This window comes from Sphaerodactylus townsendi, linkage group LG11 (genome assembly GCF_021028975.2).
Source record: "Sphaerodactylus townsendi isolate TG3544 linkage group LG11, MPM_Stown_v2.3, whole genome shotgun sequence".
In the NCBI taxonomy this organism is placed as follows: domain Eukaryota; kingdom Metazoa; phylum Chordata; class Lepidosauria; order Squamata; family Sphaerodactylidae; genus Sphaerodactylus; species Sphaerodactylus townsendi.
Genome location: NC_059435.1, coordinates 65,768,541 through 65,788,831, shown reverse-complemented (window position 1 = coordinate 65,788,831; position 20,291 = coordinate 65,768,541). Strand labels below are relative to the sequence as shown.

Here is a 20,291-nt window from a genome sequence, read left to right as displayed (position 1 = left end):
TTCTTCTTCTTCTTCTCCTCATTATTTTAGCATCATTCTAAGAGGAAGTTGCCTGGTCCCTATGCAGATGGATGTGACTTGACGGCACACTCCACTCCCAACGAGAGAGGACATTTTTCCTCCAGGCCTCTTGGTAACCCATAATGTTGACAAGGCAGGGATCCATATCCTATGTTAGACCTGCTGCAATCAAGCATTAGTGTCACCCCAAATTAAATATTCCAGAGCTCCTTCGTAACACTGTAACATTATGCAAAATGAGGATTCTCCAAATCTTAACACAATAGCCCTGTAATTCAATTGCAGGCAATCACGCAAATATAGCCCTAGTAAAAACTAATGGTATCTTTCCTCGGCATTAGGCTATTATGCAGATGAGGCACAGCTCTGGATTTCAAATACTTAAATTGACAAATGATCTTGCTTCCCTCTCCCTCCCCTTTCACCTTGACAAATTGTGGCAGAAGGAACGAAAGCATTTCTCACCCCTTGCAAAACAGGTGCCTTCATGAATATTCAAAGATCTGAAGACAGAGTTCATAATTTGGGTTTAACAGTGCAAACAGATGTCACCTAGAAAGTAATGGAGTATAGGAGTACAGTCCATGTAAGCCACATTTATTTAAAGGGAGCTTTAGCTTTATTCCTCATATGTTGGGAGCCAGTGTGGTGTAAGGGGATGGTCTGTTGCATCTGCATGTGCAGAATGCAACCCTCCCTTGCATGCCACCGCTCACTACTCACTCCTCTTCCCTTGCATGCCACCCCTCCCTCCCTCTCCTCTCCTCTCTCTGCTAGGGTGGGTGGGCCATGTCCAAATGCCATGTCCAAATGCCGGGACCCCTTCCCCTCCCTCCCCTCCCTTGCATGTCACCCTCACTCCCTCCCTTCCCTCCCTCACTCCCTTTCCTTTGCATGGCACCCCTCTCCCCCTCTACTAGGGTGGGTGGGCCATGTCCAGATGCTGGGCCCCTCCCCTTCCCTCCCCTCCCTTGCATGCCATCCCTCATTCCCTCCCCTCACTCCCTTTCCTTTGTATGGCACCCCTCCATAAAGGCATGCCAACCCTGAGGCATGGATGCCCACACTCAGTTTAGCCATCATAGATTGCAGCCACGTTCTATAATAGATCTGTCATGTAATCCCTTTTAAAGCAATCAGGATGGCCCAGGCCAGTCAGATCTCAAAAGCTAAGCAGGGTCAGCCCTGGTTAGTATTTGGATGGGAGACCACCTACGAAGTCCGGAGATGCTGCACGAAGGAAGGCAATTGCAAACCACCTCTGCTCATCTCACAATCCAGGTTAGTTGGATCTCATCCAGGTCTCAGAAGCAAAGCAGAGTCAGCCCTGGTTGTATTTGGATGGGAGACCACCAAGGGAAAGCAGGGTTGCTATGCAGAGGAAGGCAATGGCAAACCACCTCTGTTAGTCTCTTACCTTGAAAACCCCACAAGGGGTCACCATAGGCCAGGTGCAACTTGACAGCACTTTATACACAGATCATACTGAGTGAGAGAAGACAAAGGGACAAAATGGGTCAACAGGGGCAAGATTGCAACCATTCCCCATCCCCATCCCCCCTGGAATTGTTACTGGAAGAGGCACCATCTCTGGGTGAGAATGTTTCTACATGATAGCTCTCCAGATTTCCCCCTCTGTCCATGATGGCCTTTGTGAAACCGGACTACAGTCTCAAATTACTGTGAAAACCCACGCTGCATGCGGGCAGGTTTTACAGATTATGATCCATAAAGTGTTAGAATAAGGGAACCAATCACTGTTATTTTCAGTTTCAGAATACCTTGTCCCACTTTGCAGAAGAGGAACTGAAAGCAGGGTGCAGAGAGGACAGCAGGACACTATAGCTGTCCTGCTGGCAGGGGCTGATGGGAATTGTAGTCCATAACATCTGGAGTGCCAAAGGTTCGCCACCACTGCACTCTGGATAACTGTTGGATACTACTGATAGGCAACGAATCCCTCATTTTAAATACAATAAGTTGAGAAAGCAGCTCTTAGGAGGACAATGGAATCCTTGCTGAAGTTAAATTGTAAATTTATGCAGCAGGTCAGGAATTTTGTCATCTTGTTTCTACTATTTTTTCCCCCAGAAAGCCTGGGCATCCACAATGCCCCTGAGCCCCAAACAGTTGAAATAACACCCCAACTGGATATTAGCATAACAGGCAAAGTTTCACACTGCTGGAGTTTGAACAGTGCAGTCGTGTGATCTTGGTTTTGTTCTGTAACTTCTGTTTAGGCACCTCTGCTTACAAAACGCTGCAAGGTCGAGAGTGATCGTGTACAAGTGAGCTCGCCACTGCAAAGCCCGTGGAAAAGCAGAGCAAAAATGGCTATGCAATCTCCTGTGAATGTAGGGTGGAAAGTTTCATCTCATACAATCTTGGAAAAAAAGGAAGATCCCTCTAAGGATCTGGGCCTGGTAGTCTGCCCTGTTAGGTCAAAGCCAGCGTGGTTTAGTTATTAAGACAGGTGGACTAAAATTTAGAGAACTGGATTTGATTCCCCAGATGTGTTTCCACACTCCTACATTCTTGCTGGGTGACCTTGGGCTAGTCACAGTTCTTCAGAACTCTCTCAGCCCCACCTACCTCACAAGGTGTCTGTTGTGGGAGAGTAAGGGAAAGAAGTTTGTAAGCCCCTAACAGGAGAGAAAGGGGAGGTATAAATCCAAACTGTTGTTGTTGTTGTTGTTGTTGTTGTTGTTATTATTGTAGATTTCACAGCTGCCAGATCTTTAGCTGGTTGTTGGCCTTCATTACAATTCGAGCCTCACCCAGAAGCCTAGGAAGTTGTAATGTATTGCGTATTATTATTATTATTATTATTATTATTATTATTATTATTATTATTACTATTACTATTACTATTATTACTATTATTACTATTATTACTATTACATTTTGTTTGATATTACGTCTGTCTATTCTCTAGCTGGTTGTTGGCCTTTCATTACAATTTGAGCCTCACCTAGAGGCCCAGCAAATTGTAATGTATCGACATACTATTTGTGCGGATCCCAGCAGGGCTGCCTTTTGAATCTGATGGATGTTGATTTTGTCAATTTCAAAATATTTCAAATGCATTTTTGGAATGGCACCCATGGTGCTGATTACCTCTGGGATGGCCTCAGCTGGTTTATACTGAATAGTTTCTGAATCTCAGTTTTCAAATTATGATATTTAATGACCTTCTCATGTTCTTTTTCATCGACCCTGCTGTCCTTAGGTATTGCTATGTCAATGATGATCACTTTCTTATCTTCAGTCACTGTGATGTCCGGTGTGTTATACGCAAACACTGTGTCTGTGTTGTTGTTGTTGTTGTTGTTGTTGTTATTTGCAGATGGGAAGCTGAGAATGAAGACTGTGATTTTCTAAAGGCCATTGAGTGGGCATAACAAAACAGAAGTCCAGAGGAACCTTAAAGACCAACATTTATTCCAGCAAGAGCATCCCTGAATCAAGCCTCTGGTTTATATTTTGCCCTTAAAGGCACCAAAAGTGTGCAGCCCCATTAAAAGCAAGAGAGCATTCTACCTTCTGAACTGGTGAGCAATTGGTTAATTCCCAGCCAAGGAGTGTCTGGCTGCAAGCTGTAGCCGACACATCTGAAAAGCTTAATAGACAATCAGCTTGAGCTGGGCCTCAGCCAGGTGCAGAGCAAGAAAAGCTGTGAAGGCTCCAAAAAGGTTTTTTTGTTTTTGAGGGAGGGGAGAAACAAAAGCAAACCCTGGAGAGGTGGAAGAAGAGGGGTCCTTGCCAGTTTAAAAAAAAAGCCAGATAAAGTCTGCATAGGAGCAACTGGTGGGTGTGGGCTTTATTATTAAGCTAAAGGCTCTCTGAGACAGTTCTAGGGATGAGAACTGTATCTCTTTGGTCTCTTCCGCAGATGCAGAACAATGCACTTTCAGTCCCCTTTCAATGCACTTTGAAGCTGGATTTTACAGTGCGGAATAGCAAAATCCACTTTCAAACAATTGTGAAAGTGGACTGAAAGTGCTTTATTCTGCATGTGCAGAAGGGGCCTTTGAGACAGGACAGCTAAAGAACATATGAACATAAGAACAAGCCAGCTGGATCAGACCAGAGTCCATCTAGTCCAGCTCTCTGCTACTCGTAGTGGCCCACCAGGTGCCTTTGGGAGCTCACCTGCAGGATGTGAAAGCAATGGCCTTCTGCGGCTGTTGCTCCCGATCACCTGGTCTGTTAAGGCATTTGCAATCTCAGATCAAAGAGGATCAAGATTGGTAGCCATAAATCGACTTCTCCTCCATAAATCTGTCCAAGCCCCTTTTAAAGCTATCCAGGTTAGTGGCCATCACCACCTCCTGTGGCAGCTTACAATCACCTTCTTTCCCTAAAGAAAGGGAACAAAGAACCCATATGCCCTACATGGCATACCTGTGTTTGCAGCCATTTAAAAAAACCCCTGGAATGTAAGGTCCTAAGTTATAATGGTAAGGAAGTCTTTACTTCCACTTAGAGCTTCCTTCCTGTCTTAGCTGAAACTTGTTCTGCTAATCCTGCATATTAGCAATACAGTGTCACTACTTAGTGGTGAAGGAAAAACTGAACTGGTGTGGGAGCAGAGTAGCTGCAATGCGTGTAGAAGATTCAGCCCCTGGAACTGCAGCATAAAGAACCGCGCAGCAGGTGAACATGATCCTGGACAGCCACTGAAAGTCAGAAGAGAAAACACTGATTTTGTAGATGAACTCTGCATAAAGCAGATTCGTGTAACTGTCTGCTACTACGAACTTCACAGAGCAAACTCAATTGTACAAGAAATCCAAAGTGGCGAGTGGGCACAATGAAGCCATAGTTGGGTGTTTCAAGATCCCTTGGGCTGCTGTTCAACTCCTAACTGTGTGGAATCTGTGCACAGCAACACTAGAAAGATATAAGGGATCTTCAGATGCATTTATCTAAAGCAGCCATTCTCAACCAGGGTTCCCTGGTACCCTGGGGTGCCGTGAGCATGTCCCAGGGGTACCACGGCAACACTACTGCCCCCCCCATTTTTGTGGTGTCTCCCACTGGCGCCAGCAAGGACATGGAGCTGGCCCATGGGGCAGGGCCTGCCACAAGGTCAGCAGCCACCCCCCCCCAGTGCTACCCTTCACCCTGGGAGGGGAAGGTGGGGGGTGTGGCAAGCAGGGGTAATGGGAGGGGAAGGTGGAGGGTGGCAGCAGGGGTACCGTGAGATATGAAGAGTGAGGTCAAGGGTACCCTGACCTCAAAAAGGTTGGGAAACACTGATCTAAAGGAACAGGACATCCACAGAAAGTCACAAAATGGGTCTTTGAAATTAAACCCAGATTAAATTAAATTGAGCGGAGTTGAAGAGCAAGTGACTCAAACTCATACAGATCTTGATTATTCCTGGCTGAATGCATGAGAAAAATAGTCTCACTGAAGAGCACTGGGCTGGGTTGAAATCAGACGATACAACATATCTGTGGTAATCAGTTCAGGATTGTTCAGTCACACACTGTGGCTCATACATTGTGATGCACAAGCATGGCATAGTGGTTAAGAGCAGCGGACTCTAATCGGGCTTGATTTCCCCCTCCTCTACATGAAGCCTGCTATGTGACCTTGGGCCAGTCACAGTTCTCTTCAAACTCTCGCAGCCCCAGCTACCTCACAAGGCGCCTGTTGTATGTGGGAGAAAGGAAGGTGATTGTAAGCTGCTTTGAGACTCCTTTCAGTAGGGAAAAGAAGGATAAAACCCAATTCTTCTTCTTACCTTGGTGCTTCCACACAGTGGGGATTTTCCATGTTCGTTTCCCTGCTGATAACCTCTCACAGCCGCCATTTTTCCTGCTGTACCACTAATACAGTAACTGACACAGTACTTGTTTTGTTTCTTTAAAGTCCTCCAGTAGCAGAGAAGTGAAAACAGCAGTGATGCACGGGTGATGGCAGGAAAGCAATGCCAGTGAACCGCTGGAATTTCTTCTCCAGGCAGTATGCTAAATATGCTCTGGATTGCATCCTTTGCTAAAAGGCTGGAGGAAAGGGTTCACTACCTTGGTTTTTTTAAAAATTGGAGTAGAGAAAAGGTTTCTCTGATCAACCTACACAAACAGGGAACTGCCTGTAGCAGCTGAACTGGATTTGATTGGCCCTAACTGCAGTTTGTTTCTGGTCGGCATTTTATGCTGATGTGCAAGACTCAGAGTCAACCAAGAATGACTGAGCCTGGGAGAAGAAGTCTTATGGCTTCACTATTAAACAGAACAGACCCATCTGTCAGTTTAATCTCTATTGACTGAAAATGCAGCATATTAAAAAAAAAAAAAAGCTAGAAGTATGCAAAATGGGGAACAAAGACCAATCAGGTAACCTTGTGTGGAGAGAACTCGAATGCAGTAGAGATGTAAGTAGCATCTGTATACCGAACTGTCTCATCTTGAACTATTAAAAATAACTTGTCATGTCACTTTGTAACAGCAAAACATAACTAGTTACATTGTTTTTCTAAAATTTAGCTCAGAGGTTGAAGGGCAACAGGTGTGAGTATACACACACACACATATATATCTTGTAAGCAGAATAACGAGCAGAATGTAGCTTGTGTGCCACTTTAAATAAAAACAGTTATCTTGGTAAAGACCAGCCTTTTTACCTCAGAAATCATAAACAAAAGAACATACTGAGAGACAATATATATATGGTTACAATTTGGTTACCAATAACAAGCATAGTTTACAGTATTAAACTTTCAGTTAGAGGCTTTTAGTTTACAGAACACTGAACAACATCTTTCCTCGGTCATATCCCGAAAGCTACAGTCTCCAACTGTCACTTTTAGAATGTTCATTGAGCTCTCCCAGAATTCTGTGCCTGCTGCATGCAAGGCTGTCAAATCCAACAGAGGTCTGGTCTGCACCTTATTCTTTCAGCGTGTTATAAAACACAATGCTTAAACTGTTGAACAGTTTTTCCAAAGCACTGGCCCATTTGCCACCAGTGCAAAACTGCCAAACTGTTAAGAATCCAAAGAGAATCTTAAGGCTAGATGCACCCTCAGCCTGTATTTTGCCCGATTCGGCTAGCTCTGAATTTTCAGTACACCTCTGTGTTTTCATGAAGCGATTACAAAAGCTAGAACAGAAATACATGCACCAATTATGTGCCAGACTGTTCGAGCATCAAGTCAGCTGGACTGATTTCCCAGTAAAAATGCAGAGGACCGGACTACTCAACAAATGAATCCTGTCATAGCTGTAGAAGGAGTGTGGGTGAAGGGAGGCAAAGGACAGCAGGGTCAGAATTCTGCTGGCAACATCTTGCTCAGCACAAACACAGGGGAAGATGCAGGGATAATTGCACAAGGCTTAGGAGAATGTCAAGGTGTCCTGTACAGCACTGATTACTTATGGAAGAAACAAGTTATCATGCCTGACAATGTCTGCGGAATTACAGTGGTAATATTCCACGTGTAACAAAGATGCATCTAGCGTCATGTTTTCATATGAAAAGCCTCTACAAAGAAAAATGTGAATAGAGTAGGTGCATTTATCAACCCAGAAGAAATACTGCCTATTCAAGATGTTCATTTTTACGCACACACATACAAGTGTCTTTCACTGTGAAAACCTGAAGGGCTCTATTGATGTTCCTGCAGAGAAACATTTATCGTTCTAGAGCACTCCAAAGCCCGCCCAGCCTGAGACAAAAATATTGCATCTGTGAATCAACCCGTGATTTTCAAGATTAAATATATTTATATATTTAGTTTCCCGAGGGAATATTTATCATCTTCTCCTCAGAAAGATAACAGATATTTGAAAGTGCCTGCCTTCATTTCAATGCACATCTAAATATACAGTCTCATGTTTAATGCAAACTAGTACAGTACATAGCTCCACAAAAATGCGAGCAACTCAGTCCACAACCCAATTAAATGAAATTATGTGTGTTTGAACTTATTTATTCCAAGTTATTTCAACAGGTCAAAATGGTCTTAAATCACAGAATGCTTTGGTTTAACTGGACTGCAAGCTATCATACTTGAATACAAATCTAGTTTTATTCTTCAAATGCTGAAGCAAAACGAAGTTATTGTATTCTAAGATAGGGTGTGTGCTGCATGTTACTGTATTATAACGGTAAAATGTGAACAAGAACTGGATGAGAAGGAGAACTAATGAACGAATTACAGGTTGGACTAGTGTGCTGTAGTGGTTAAGAACAGTGGGCTTTAATCTGCAGAACTGGGTTTGATTCCACGCCCCTCCACATGAGCGCAGGACTCTTATCTGGTGAACTGGATTTGTTTCCCTTGCTCCTCCACATGAAGCCTGCTGGGTGGTCTGGGGCCATTCACAGTTCCCTCAGAACTCTCTCAGCTCCATCTGCCTCACAAGGCGTCTGATGTGGGGAGAGGAAGGGAAATACGTTTTTAAGCCGCCTTGAGTCTCCTTACAGGAGAGAAAGGCAGGGTATAAATCCAAACTCCTCCTCTTCTTCTTAACATTCCGCCTGGTGGATGACCTTGGGCCAGTCACAGTTCTCTCAGAACTCTCTGGGCCCACATGGAGGCAGGCAATCACAAACCACCTCTGAACCTCTCTTGCCTTAAAAAGCCTACGCGACTTGATGGCACTTTACAGGAAACATCACATAATTTCAACCTTAGCATCACAAACCCTTGGTGGTTTGCACTGTCATAGATGAAACAGATCTCCACCACTTCGGGCCATTTCATACAAACAGATTACTGCTTTGCTAAGGTACTTCCACCCATCTTGAATTTCAAACTGCTACCTGACTGCCATGTAAAATGGAATGTAGTATTCTTCTATCCTACCTTGTTGACAAAGGTCTCCAAATACTGCAGAACCAGGAAAAGGATTCTGAATCAGAAACGTCAGTGTGCATCTGGACACAGAATGGTCACGGAGCTGCTCTAGAACATGTTGCTATCTTTAGCAGAAAAAAGGAAAGGGCTCCGCTCTGTTCCCAGTCACAGAAATTATAGTACTCACTAAGAGAGTGACAATTTGGCATCCAAAATCTACCATCAGAGAAAGCCTCTGGGCAGGGCTGGCCCCGAATTCCAGGCTGCTGAGCTACGCCCCTTTAGGTAACACCTGGGGCCAATCACAGGTCACTTGTAGCGCTAAGGTACTGGGATACATGAGCAAGCTCTTAGTTCATGTGATGTATAATTTCTGAACTTGTTCTGTGAGCACTGCATTCTCCCAGTGTCCCTTATGAAATCTGTGCTCATGCATGCAAATTCCACAGGCCAAAACAAAAACAAAAACGTGCAAGGGTCCTGCTTTAATGTATTGTCGAAGGCTTTCACGGCCGGAATCACTGGGGTGCTGTGTGGTTTCCGGGCTGAATGGCCGTGTTCTAGCAGCATTCTCTCCTGACGTTTCGCCTGCATCTGTGGCTGGCATCTTCAGAGGATCTGATAGTAGGAATGGAAAGCAAGTGGAGCATATATACTTTCCATTCCTACTATCAGATCCTCTGAAGATGCCAGCCACAGATGCAGGCGAAACGTCAGGAGAGAATGCTGCTAGAACATGGCCATACAGCCCGGAAACCACACAGCACCCCAGTCCTGCTTTAATGTGAATAAGCATCCCTGTAAAGATCTGACTCTAACCTGCCTCGATAGCCCAGACTAGCGTGATCTCGTCAGATCTTGGAAGCTAATCGAGGTCATCCCCAGTTAGTGTTTGAAGGCAGACCATCAAGCAAGTTCAGGGTTTCCTGAGGTAGCCAATGGCATATCACCTGTGAATGTCTCTTGCCTTGAAAATTCTACAGGGGTACTGCAAGTCAATATCAACTTGACAGCAAAAAAAGGATATTCTGGCCCTAACCACACATCCTTTGCAACATTTCTGCTTAAACATACCGTTTACAAATGAAAAGAGATTCCCATGCATTTGCAGAAACATTGGAAGTGGTTCTGTGGTGATCAGGAGCCCTCAGATTTCATCTCATTGGCAAAATCGTCTGTAATACTTTCGACCTGTTTATTACATCTGAGGGTGCTTAAATGAGACCTGTCTGAATGTTCAAGTTTAAAAATATATATATATCAAGACAGCGCAACAAAAAATGTCTCAGAAGCTCTAGGCTAGTGACAGCTGAGAAGTCAACTCTTCAGAGGAAAAGCCAGGTGCACAAGCGGTCTTTCTCATTCTTACTCCAGACTGGCTTGCGCAAAGTTAACTGCTAAAAATCACACCTGCTAGTTTCTCTCTAAGCAGAACAAACTATCTGCAGCCTGTCTTTCGGGTGTCACGAAAAGAGACAGCAAAAAAATCCGGAGGAAAATCCTGGAAGATCATAAGGCAGTCAGAACTTCAGAAAGAGGTTAGCTTTCCTCTCAAAGATCATATAGCTGTGGAAAGTTGGATGGTTTGTTTACAGTCTTGATGCTTAAAGCATCCTTTGGTACAGATATCTGTTGGCAAGCAGCCTCAACCAAAGGACCTCCGACTTTAACTACTCAGCATATCCAGACATGCGGAGTTGGCCTCTTTTTTTATGAGCGCACGAAAGTTTGCCAGCCCTATTAGTGAAAGCACTCTTATTTTTGCTGACAGCAGTTCTTCTGGTACAGGGGGACCTTCCTTCCCTATGGAAAAGTGCTGTATTTTGACACGTAACAAACAGAAGAGGAGGGTGAGAACCGGGGGCAACTGCCAAAAAACAATCTGCAACTTGGGCCCAACCCATGAGCCAATTTATACAAAATAAATTAATCTCCACAGAGAGGAGGAAGGATGTAATTCAGAAACTAGTCAGGCAAATTCAAAACTCCATCCAAAGCAATTTAAAACACATAGCTATGCATCTGTAGAGATTTTTGAGTGCAGTCTAGAGAATGTGTTAGAACAACTTCATATCAACAGGGCATCAACATGTAGTTATGTCCTCAGACTGGTATCATAGGCATGCTTGCTAGGAATCAACACCCAATTTAAATGCAATACTAGATGTGCAATAAGAATTTATCTGGGGGCATTTGTCATCTTGCTTAAAACTGGGGTCACCAACCTCCAGGGTCCACCTCATCAGGAATTATAACTGGTCTTGTCGAAGGCTTTCACGGCCGGATTCAACTGGTTTTGTGGTGGGTTTTCCAGGCTGTGTGGCCGTGGCCTGGTAGATCTTGTTCCTAACGTTTCACCTGCATTTGTGGCTGGCATCTTCAGAGGTGTATCTCAGAGAGAAGTCTGTTACACACTGTGTCCAGTGAGAAGTGTTGAATACCTTTGTTGTCATGGGAAATGTTCCCTTCTCACAAGATTTCAAAAGGCCTTAAATGAATTAAATCATCATTTGTGTGCGCGCACACACACACAAAATACATAGTGAGAACCACAGGTTTCAGTGGAGGGGTTGTCTACAGGAAAGAAAACTCAGTGTTCAATCAAAAAGATGTTGAAGTGTTCAATCAAAAAGATGTTTGAGCAAATGTACTCAACTGTTAAAATGACTGGCATTAAGTTGGGTTGTTTTCCCTTACAGTACATGACCGATCTTCTACAAAGCCTTAAGAACAGTAGTCCATCAGGTTCTGGTGGGTTTTCCAGGCTGCGTGGCCGTGGTCTGGTGGATCTCGTTCCTAACGTTTCACCTGCATCTGTGGCTGGCATCTTCAGAGGTGTATCACAGAGGGAAGTCTGTTACACACTGTGTCAAAACGTTAGGAACAAGATCCACCAGACCATGGCCACACAGCCCGGAAAACCCACCAGAACCACTTGAATCCGGCTGTGAAAGCCTTCGACAATACAGTAGTCCATCAGTCAAATATGTGGAAGTGCATTTGACCTCAGCTATTGAACTGCTCTAAGCACGATATGCCTACTGGTGAGGTGTTTATGAGATTCAGGGTAGCCCAACTGTGGTTTATATGTAACCCCAGCATCATTCCTTGAGAATTGGCATGATAATTTAAATACTGAAAACAATATCCAAAGCGACTGAAAGTTTATTTTCTAATAAACTTTTATACTAAACTAACACAATCTCATTCACCCGAAACATGTGAAGAAAAGCAGAGGCTGAAAATGGGATAGTTGTTATCTTGGTCCTAAAAAAACAAACAGTGAAGATAACAAATACCTCTTATAAGTCTAACTTAGGCTGGTATACAGTAACATGAAAAGTTTCACCTATGACCTTTAGCATACCTGCTTTGGAGTAAACCCCAGTGAATTCAGTATGACTAACTTCTACATAACCACATTCTGGAACAGACTGAGTCTCACAGAGGTCTTTGGGTTGTAGTTCTGGTTTGAGAAAAACGAGATCGTGCACTTTTGATACCCTATGTAAACACGCTTGTTAAAATCCCAAATAGCATTACATGAAGCATTCATATAGTTGCCTGCAAGATATCCCAGAAAGCCAAAGGATGAATTCAGTAACACATACCCTCAAGACTTGAAAACTAAAGTCTAATAAAAACTGAAGGAGCAACTACCCTAGTACCTACCCCTAGGAGGTACCATCTAGGGCAGTGGTGGCGAACCTTTGGCACTCCAGATGTTATGGACTACAATTCCCATCATCCCCTGCCAGCATGGCCAATTGGCTGGTGCTGGCAGGGGCTGATGGGAATTGTAGTCCATAACATCTGGAGTGCCAAAGGTTCACCACCACGGATCTAAGGGTACTAGGGGTAGCATCAAACCATGAAGTCCCAGAAATTCAAGAGCCCCAGCTTAAATGGTGGAAGCAGTTGCATTCTTCAAAAAATTACAAGGATATACAAACCTCACTGGCAAATATTAAAAGAGGTCAGGAAGCCATGGCCACTGTACTTTATATATCCTTTATCCCAAGGTTGTTCTATCCAATCGGTCAGTTTGTTTTAAGTCCCTAGCTCTCTCATAGTTTTAAATTTGAGGCACATTTCTTTCTACTCAGTTGCATACCTGAGATCAGGGGTGACCAGAATAGACACAGAGATATTGTGCTCTTTGAATCAGTCTCGTTTTAGTCATTTTGGTAAGTCTGGTAAGTCAATGGACCAATGTCACTCTGCAGACATCTATAACTTGCTTGCAAATTCTGTTCAGCAAAGTATTTTTTGTGGGTGAATAATATGCAAACTACATGGACTCTGGGTTATTTTTATGATGGCTGAGCAGATTGCTCAATTTTACCCTTTAAACGCAGAAACAAATCACTAGAAATCAATTGAACTTAGCTTCGTGTACTAAAATTGCATGATCTCACTTTTCCTAGAAGATCACCCTGCTATCACTTTATACGATGCCTTCACACATCTTTCCTCTTCTCAAAATAGACTCACAAACACCTCCAGTGAAGTTTACAGCAGTGTCGTAAAAGTAAACCTCAGAGCTTACCTTGAGAGAAGTGTCATTTAGAGTGCACAGCACATTTTCACCTTCTCTGAGAGATTAGGCTAGATTGCACACTGGGGACAAGGATAGGATGCCCACTAAGCTTTGAGAGCCCTTGCCTTGATACACTTCAGTTTCCCGGGTATATTAAAGGAAAGTAACGGAATCAGAAAACATCTCGCTCAAATTCCATCCCTAGGGCATTTTTGAAAAGCATTATCAACTGGCTTAAAAACACGGCCATTTGGCCTCTGTCTCTAATCATGAATGGAAAACCTGGGCCTACTACCCTGTTTCCCCGAATATAAGACATCCCCTAAAATAAGACATAGTAGAGGTTTTGCTGAAGTGCGAAATATAAGGCAACCCCCGAAAGTAAGACATAGCAAAGTTTTTGTTGGGAAGCATGCCCGGCGAACAGAACACAGAAAAATAAGACATCCCCTGAAAATAAGACCTAGCGCATCTTTGGGAGCAAAAATTAATATAAGACACTGTCTTATATTCAGGGAAACACGGTACCATAGAGCAAAAGAATGTATGTGTTATTTACCACACATGGAAAATCTCTGGTCAGTCCCCCAACCACGCCAAGACATGAACAACAGAACAGCATCATGTGCCCCTTAGACCATTTATAGAGCTAGTGTTAACAACAAATTGTTGACATGTAACACTGTATAATGTGAGGTTCAGTGGTCAACAGCTGTCGAATCTAATCTGGAGAATCAGTTTTGATTCCCCGTTCCTCCACATGAGCTGCAAACGCTAACCTGGAGAACTGGGTTTGATTCCCCACTCCTCCATATTTATTTATTTGTTTATTTGTTTATTTATTTATTATATTTATATACCGCTCCATCCCGAGAGGGATGAAACCAGCTGTGTGATCTTGGGCCAATCACAGTTCCCTAAGAACACTCTTAGCCCACGTGGAGGCAGCCAAAGGCAAAACACCTCTGAAAGTCTCTAACCCTACAGGGTCGCCGCAAGTCAACTGTAATTTGGCAGCACTTTCCACCACCAACATCCCAGTCGAAATTCACTCCAGCTCTGGCTGAACACTCAAGCCCACAAGAAACAATCCTGAACCACAAGAAACATTCCACAGTCAAACGTCATTCAGGCACCATCTCAGAAATACACTGCACAATACACTATTCACGTGTTTTGTCAACTTCACATATTCTGCAATTACAATAGGCCGTATATGTGAAGGGGCAGAGTTGGTTTTCTCTCTTGTGTAGGCAATACATAGTTCAGTTAAACCCCATCCTGTCTAGGTTTTCATCTGACTGGGTTCTAGGGAATTCCAAAGAGTTCAAGTATGTTGCCTTCACTGGCTAGAAATTCAGCCCTTGCTGTTTCTACTGACTGGATGCAGAGCTGGGGTCAAATAATGGGAGAAACTATCCTAAGGCTGGAATCAACTGAACGGCAAAATAAGGTAGCAAGTTTTGGAGTGTCTCAGAAACAACTTTTAATTGGTCAGGTTCTTCAACTGGAAAGCTGAGTATCCTATGTAAACATTGCATCTGTTCCCACACATGGCATCATCTGAAATGAATTTGGAAGCTTTTTTGAAGCAGTACCTTTACACAGGCTTATCAGAGCATGTGCATACATTGACAAAATATGAAACCAATTTAAATCCTCCTATAATGGGCAGAGAACATTTGCAATGTATTGTCGAAGGCTTTCACAGCCGGAATCACTGGAGTGCTGTGTGGTTTCCGGGCTGTATGGCCGTGTTCTAGCAGCATTCTCTCCGGACGTTTAACAGGGATCCGTGGGCAGGAAACGCAGAGGATCTGATGCGGGAGATGACGGCAAGTGGGGCTAAAAACCGTGAGGTCAATAGGTGAATGCATCTGAATAGAAGTAACCTGGCCTTTGTTCCCTTTGATTGCTATTATCTATAGTTGTCCTGTGTTTGTGTGGAGCTGATTAGTCACTGTCTTGACTCAAGTGTTTTTCAACACTGGCAGCCAAATTCTGTTCATTTTCATGGTTTCTCCCTCCCTGTTGAAATTGTCCATTTGCTTGTGGATTTCAATGGCTTCTCTGTGTAGTCTGACATAGTGGTTGACTACGTCAGTAGTGGCTGACTACGTCAGACTACACAGAGAAGCCATTGAAATCCACAAGCACATGGACAATTTCAACAGGGAGGGAGAAACCATGAAAATGAACAGAATTTGGCTGCCAGTGTTGAAAAACACTAGAGTCAAGACAGTGACTAATCAGCTCCACACAAACACAGGACAACTATAGATAATAGCAATCAAAGGGAACAAAGGCCAGGTTACTTCTATTCAGATGCATTCACCTATTGACCTTGCTATCTTCATTGTGAGTCACATGCTACAGACTTCATTGTTACTCACATGCCAAGCTACTTCTATTCAGATGGCCTCACCTATTGACCTCACAGTATATATACTCCACTTGCTTTCCTTTCCTACATCAGATCCTCTGAAGATGCCAGCCACAGATGCAGGCAAAACGTCCGGAGAGAATGCTGCTAGAACACGGCCATACAGCCCGGAAACCTCACAGCACCCCAACATTTGCAATGTTAGAATTTTATTCAGTTGGCTTTCCAAGTGTGACATGCAAGAACAAGACACCTTTGAAAGACATTAAAAGTCAAACTGTGCTGCAATGTGTATATACTAGATGTTTTCAAGGTGCCTGCAATTTCTACTGAATCTGGTTATGCTGAAAATTAAGGTACTAACAGCCCCAACTATGCATACTCGCAAGCAGGTCCAACTTGGTCCAGTGGGTTTTAACTTCAATAAGGATGTATAGGACTACTGTACTGCATAACTATGATTGTTTACCTAGAAGTAAAAGTAAAAAAGAGGTCAATTGGGACTTATTTCTGAGAGTAAGTATGCACATGATACTGTCACTGAAGACTTCACCGGAACAGAAAGTGAACAGATTTGGGTTTACTTCTGAGAAGACATTTTATTTTATTTATTTATTTATATATTCGGTTTATAGACCGCCCTCCCCCTAAGGGCTCAGGGCGGTGAACAACATAGATAGAGCACAATATATCAAATCAAATTAAAATGTGTTAAGTAATACAGGCTCTAAAAGATAAAATATAAACCTTCCCCATTAAAATGCAGCATTAAAATTAGTATTTTGTCTGGATTACACTGTTATTCTCAGGAAAAGCAGTTTTTTCTATTATTCTCAAGAAGGGCAAGATATTGTCTAAAAAACAGTACCCAATTATTCAATTTCTTGGCCATTCTACATGGAAAAAGTTGCACAAAAGTGATCCCCCCCCCCTCTGAAAACATTCAAACAGTTGAGTGATCTTGCCTAGGACAAAAAACTTTTATCACTGAACTAAATTAATTTCAGTGGTACCTTTTACGAAATAAATACTTGCAGCGGGGATTAATTGGATCCATTGGTGTGTCTAAATTGCAAACCACACCCCATTTCCTCAACACAAAACTGGACACAGTTCAGCGCATTAGCCATAGCGGGGTGGGAAGGCAGTTGCAACAGAATTGTATTATTTGGGAAACATTTCACATGACATCGACAAGTCAGGCAAATTATAAATATGCTGAGATGTTGTACTCGAGATAACTGGCGTTTATATGCATCATGCGCCTTCGCGTCTGTGTGAGCGCAAACTCTTCCATGCATACTGTGGTACATTTAGCATACTGTAGCAATTTTCCTTGCCTCTCCCCGTTAGCTTAGAAAAGAGCAAATCGATGCGCAGAAAGCCTGAATAAGTCAATACTGCTTTAACCCTCGGTGCTGCTAAGAATGTTGTGGTACAAGCGAAGGCCCAGCCTATAAAGGCACGGATAAGACAGCCTCAGTAGCTTGGTCCTCCCCCGCCCCCTCCAAAAGCATTAAAAGAAAAATACAATGTCAACAGCAGCTCCTCCCTGCTGATAGAATTGGCATAGGAGTGTTTTACTTTCTGGCGAGAAGCCCTCGCAAAACCGTTACAAAAAAAATACTGGGAAGGGAGGGAAAGGAAAGGAAAGACGTTCTCGCTCTTGAACTATTCCAGCCCTGATCTGGGACACGCATGGTTGCTTTTTTTTCTCTCCCTTGTCTGTCAAATGTTAATCGAACAGCCTTCCAAAGGGAAAGGAACCTGCAGCCTTTTTCAAAACACACAAGACACCTTGGCCTAGAGTTGTCAGCATTCCTGTCCTCGGCACTTGAAGAACCGACACAAGAGACCCACTCCCGGCTGCTGAGGCCTGAGAAATATCGACAGGAAATGGAAACATCAAATATTATTTGACATGAGCAGCTGTTGGACACATGAAAGTCAGCAGCAAACGGGGTGGCTCTAAAATCTGCATTTAATCTATCTATACACATCCACGCACACAAAATGCACCAGTGTCCCCACCTTACAAGGTTACCCTTTCCAGCCGGTTTGTTCTCCACATAAGGGTGGGAAAAGTCAAAATATTGCCTAAATGCCCTCTGTGAGGTTAAAACTTCTACAAGCACCAAAATGGACCATAACATCACACCCTCTTCAATCCGATTCCAAAACAGAACATCAGGCTTTGAAACCAAACAGAAGCCCTTATCGGAAGCAGGTATGCAACCCATTAACCCAGCACCGATTATTCACATCCAAAACTCGATGCAAGAGTGAGTCTCACGCCCGGGCTCTGCGTGTCAGGCCAAGAGAAATGGGTAGGCTGGGATTTGTTTTGTTCTTTGGCAATTTTTTTTCCTCTCTCTCTCTCTCTCTGTCTCTCTCCTGAAGTAAAACTGTGCTTCTTGGCAGGATGAGAGCCCTCCTCAGCCCAGCCCTCAAGATTTTTCCATCTTCCGTAATAAAGCGTGCAGAGCTGGAAGGGCAGCTCCCGTGCCAACGGCCCCATCTAGCATCTCCACTTAGCACCATGGCAAAAAAAAAAAAAAAAAAATAGCAGGAGGGAAGGAAGGAAGGCAAGATCGAATGCATCGCGATCAGGAGCCAATCTATATATTTACACACAGACACCCCCACCTGCACTGGGGATGGAGACAACGGGCGCCATCAAGAATCAATGAGCAAAGCCCCCCCTCCTTCCCCAACCCCGCAAGATGCCATTCAGAACCAGTTTCCGGGCCAATTAAACAACAGGCAATATATATATGCAGCAATGGGATTCTCTTTCAGCGAGGAAAGGAAAGCGGGGGAAGGGGTGGGGGTGTCTCTCAAGGGGGCTCCCCCCTCAAAAAATACCCCCCCCACACACACACACTCATACACCCCACCGTTTTTAGGCACTGTCACATGCACGCTAGGAGCAAGTGACACCCCCAGGACACAACTGCACCATGCCACGCACAAGGGATGGAGCCGTGCTGGAAGAGAGGCGGGTTTGCAGACTGCAGGGCAGGGACACGGCAACCTTCCGGATTGCAATACGTTGTTCTCTCCCCACCGCCCCGCAATTCACACACGTTCCTGATCTCCCCCTCCCCACCCCGTCTCCCTCTCCCCCCCCCCCGCGATGATCCCCGTTCTGGAAACAGAGCACGACTCCCCAAAGGGCTGGGTCTTCTCTCTCTTTTCCCCTAGATCCCCCCAGATCTCCAAGGCCGGCGCGGAGATCGCCCCAAGAATCCCTGCTGCTGCTGCTGCTGCTGCCCTCGTCTGCTTTCCCTCGGGGGATGGATGGGGAACGAGGGATCCGGCCTTACCTTCCGACAATTCCAGCTCCAGCTCGGCCAGCCGGGCTCGCACCTCCAGCGGCAGCGAGAGGCTCTCGAGGCTGCGATCCGCCATGCTCGATCCGAGGAGATCTCCCTCCGGCTCGCCCGCCCGCCCTCTCCCGTCTGCAGCGCGGCTGCTCCCCGCTCTCCCCTCCGCGCCGGGCGTCTGGCTCTTTGTTTGCCACGCGCACCCCTCCCAGCAAGGCAAAAGCAACCAGGGGGCGAAAGGAGGGCTTTTTCAGCGGGGAGACCGGAGGAGCCCCCCCGCCCCACGCGCCCCGGGCCGCGCGCGCACCCCCGCAGCAGCAGCCGCCGCGCTGGGGATGGCCCGAGTGCTCAGCGGCGCATAAAGGAAGGCAGGACGGAGTCCGGGCAGAGCGCAGCCCAGGGATGGCGGGGAGGGAATGCGGAGATTGCGCTCGCCGCCGCCGCCTCCCTTCCTCCTCCTCCTCCTCCTCCTCCTCCCGCTGCCTTCTTCAGTGGAGCCCCGCCATGGCCGCCGCCGCCGCCGCCTCCTGGCTCTCTCCCTCGCAGCCTTTGCGCATGGAGCCGAGCGGGCCCCGCTGCGCCCTCGCCGCCACCGACTCACGCACGGCCGCCCGCCTCCTCCGCCGCCTCCTCCTCTGGGGCGCAGCGCTCCGCTCGGCCTCGCTCCACCCCGGGCCGCTGCAGCTGGAATTGCGGTGCCTGCCCAGGCTGGAGGAGCGCTGTGCCGCCGCCGCCGCCGCCGCCGCCGCCTCTGTCACGCTCGCTCGTCACCCGCCGGGGCGCAGCTGTGCCCGGGAGGGGGCGCTAGAGCGCGCGCTCGCCCGCCGAGGCCGGGCAAGGCTGATGGCAGAGCCAGGGGGGAGAGCCACGGACGCCCAGCAGGGCTGTGAGGATTTGGAAACCGCTGCGCGGTGAGAAAGGGAGACTTCACAGCACGTGTGGAATGATGTGCCATTTCCCCATAAAAACAACAGCCCCTCAGTCACGCAGAGATGCCTTGGCTACCCTTGGGGTGGCTGCCCAAGGAGCAGCAGTGGCGTAGTGGTTAAGAGAGCAGGTGCACTCTAATCTGGAGAAAGGGGTTTGACTCCCGGCTCTGTCACTTGAGCTGTGGAGGCTTATCTGGGGAACTAGAGTAGCCTGTGCACTCCAACACACCCAGCTGGGTGACCTTGGGCTAGTCACAGTTCTTCTGAGCTCTCTCAGCCT

General features: G+C 45.6%; 1 protein-coding gene across 4 annotated transcripts in view; it reads right to left on the bottom strand.

Annotated features, from left to right (window-relative positions):
• Nucleotides 1-19,760, bottom strand: part of DIP2C (disco interacting protein 2 homolog C) — a 353,066-nt gene extending 333,306 nt beyond the window's left edge. For 2 of the 4 annotated variants that reach the window (XM_048510380.1, XM_048510382.1), the window contains exon 1: nt 19,083-19,760. In XM_048510380.1, coding sequence (XP_048366337.1) covers nt 19,083-19,167 — 85 coding nt within the window. In that variant the 5' untranslated portion in view covers nt 19,168-19,760. The remainder of the gene's footprint in view (nt 1-19,082) is intronic. The other 2 variants (XM_048510381.1, XM_048510383.1) reach the window with 1 other exon arrangement.
• Nucleotides 19,761-20,291: the final 531 nt, after the last annotated feature.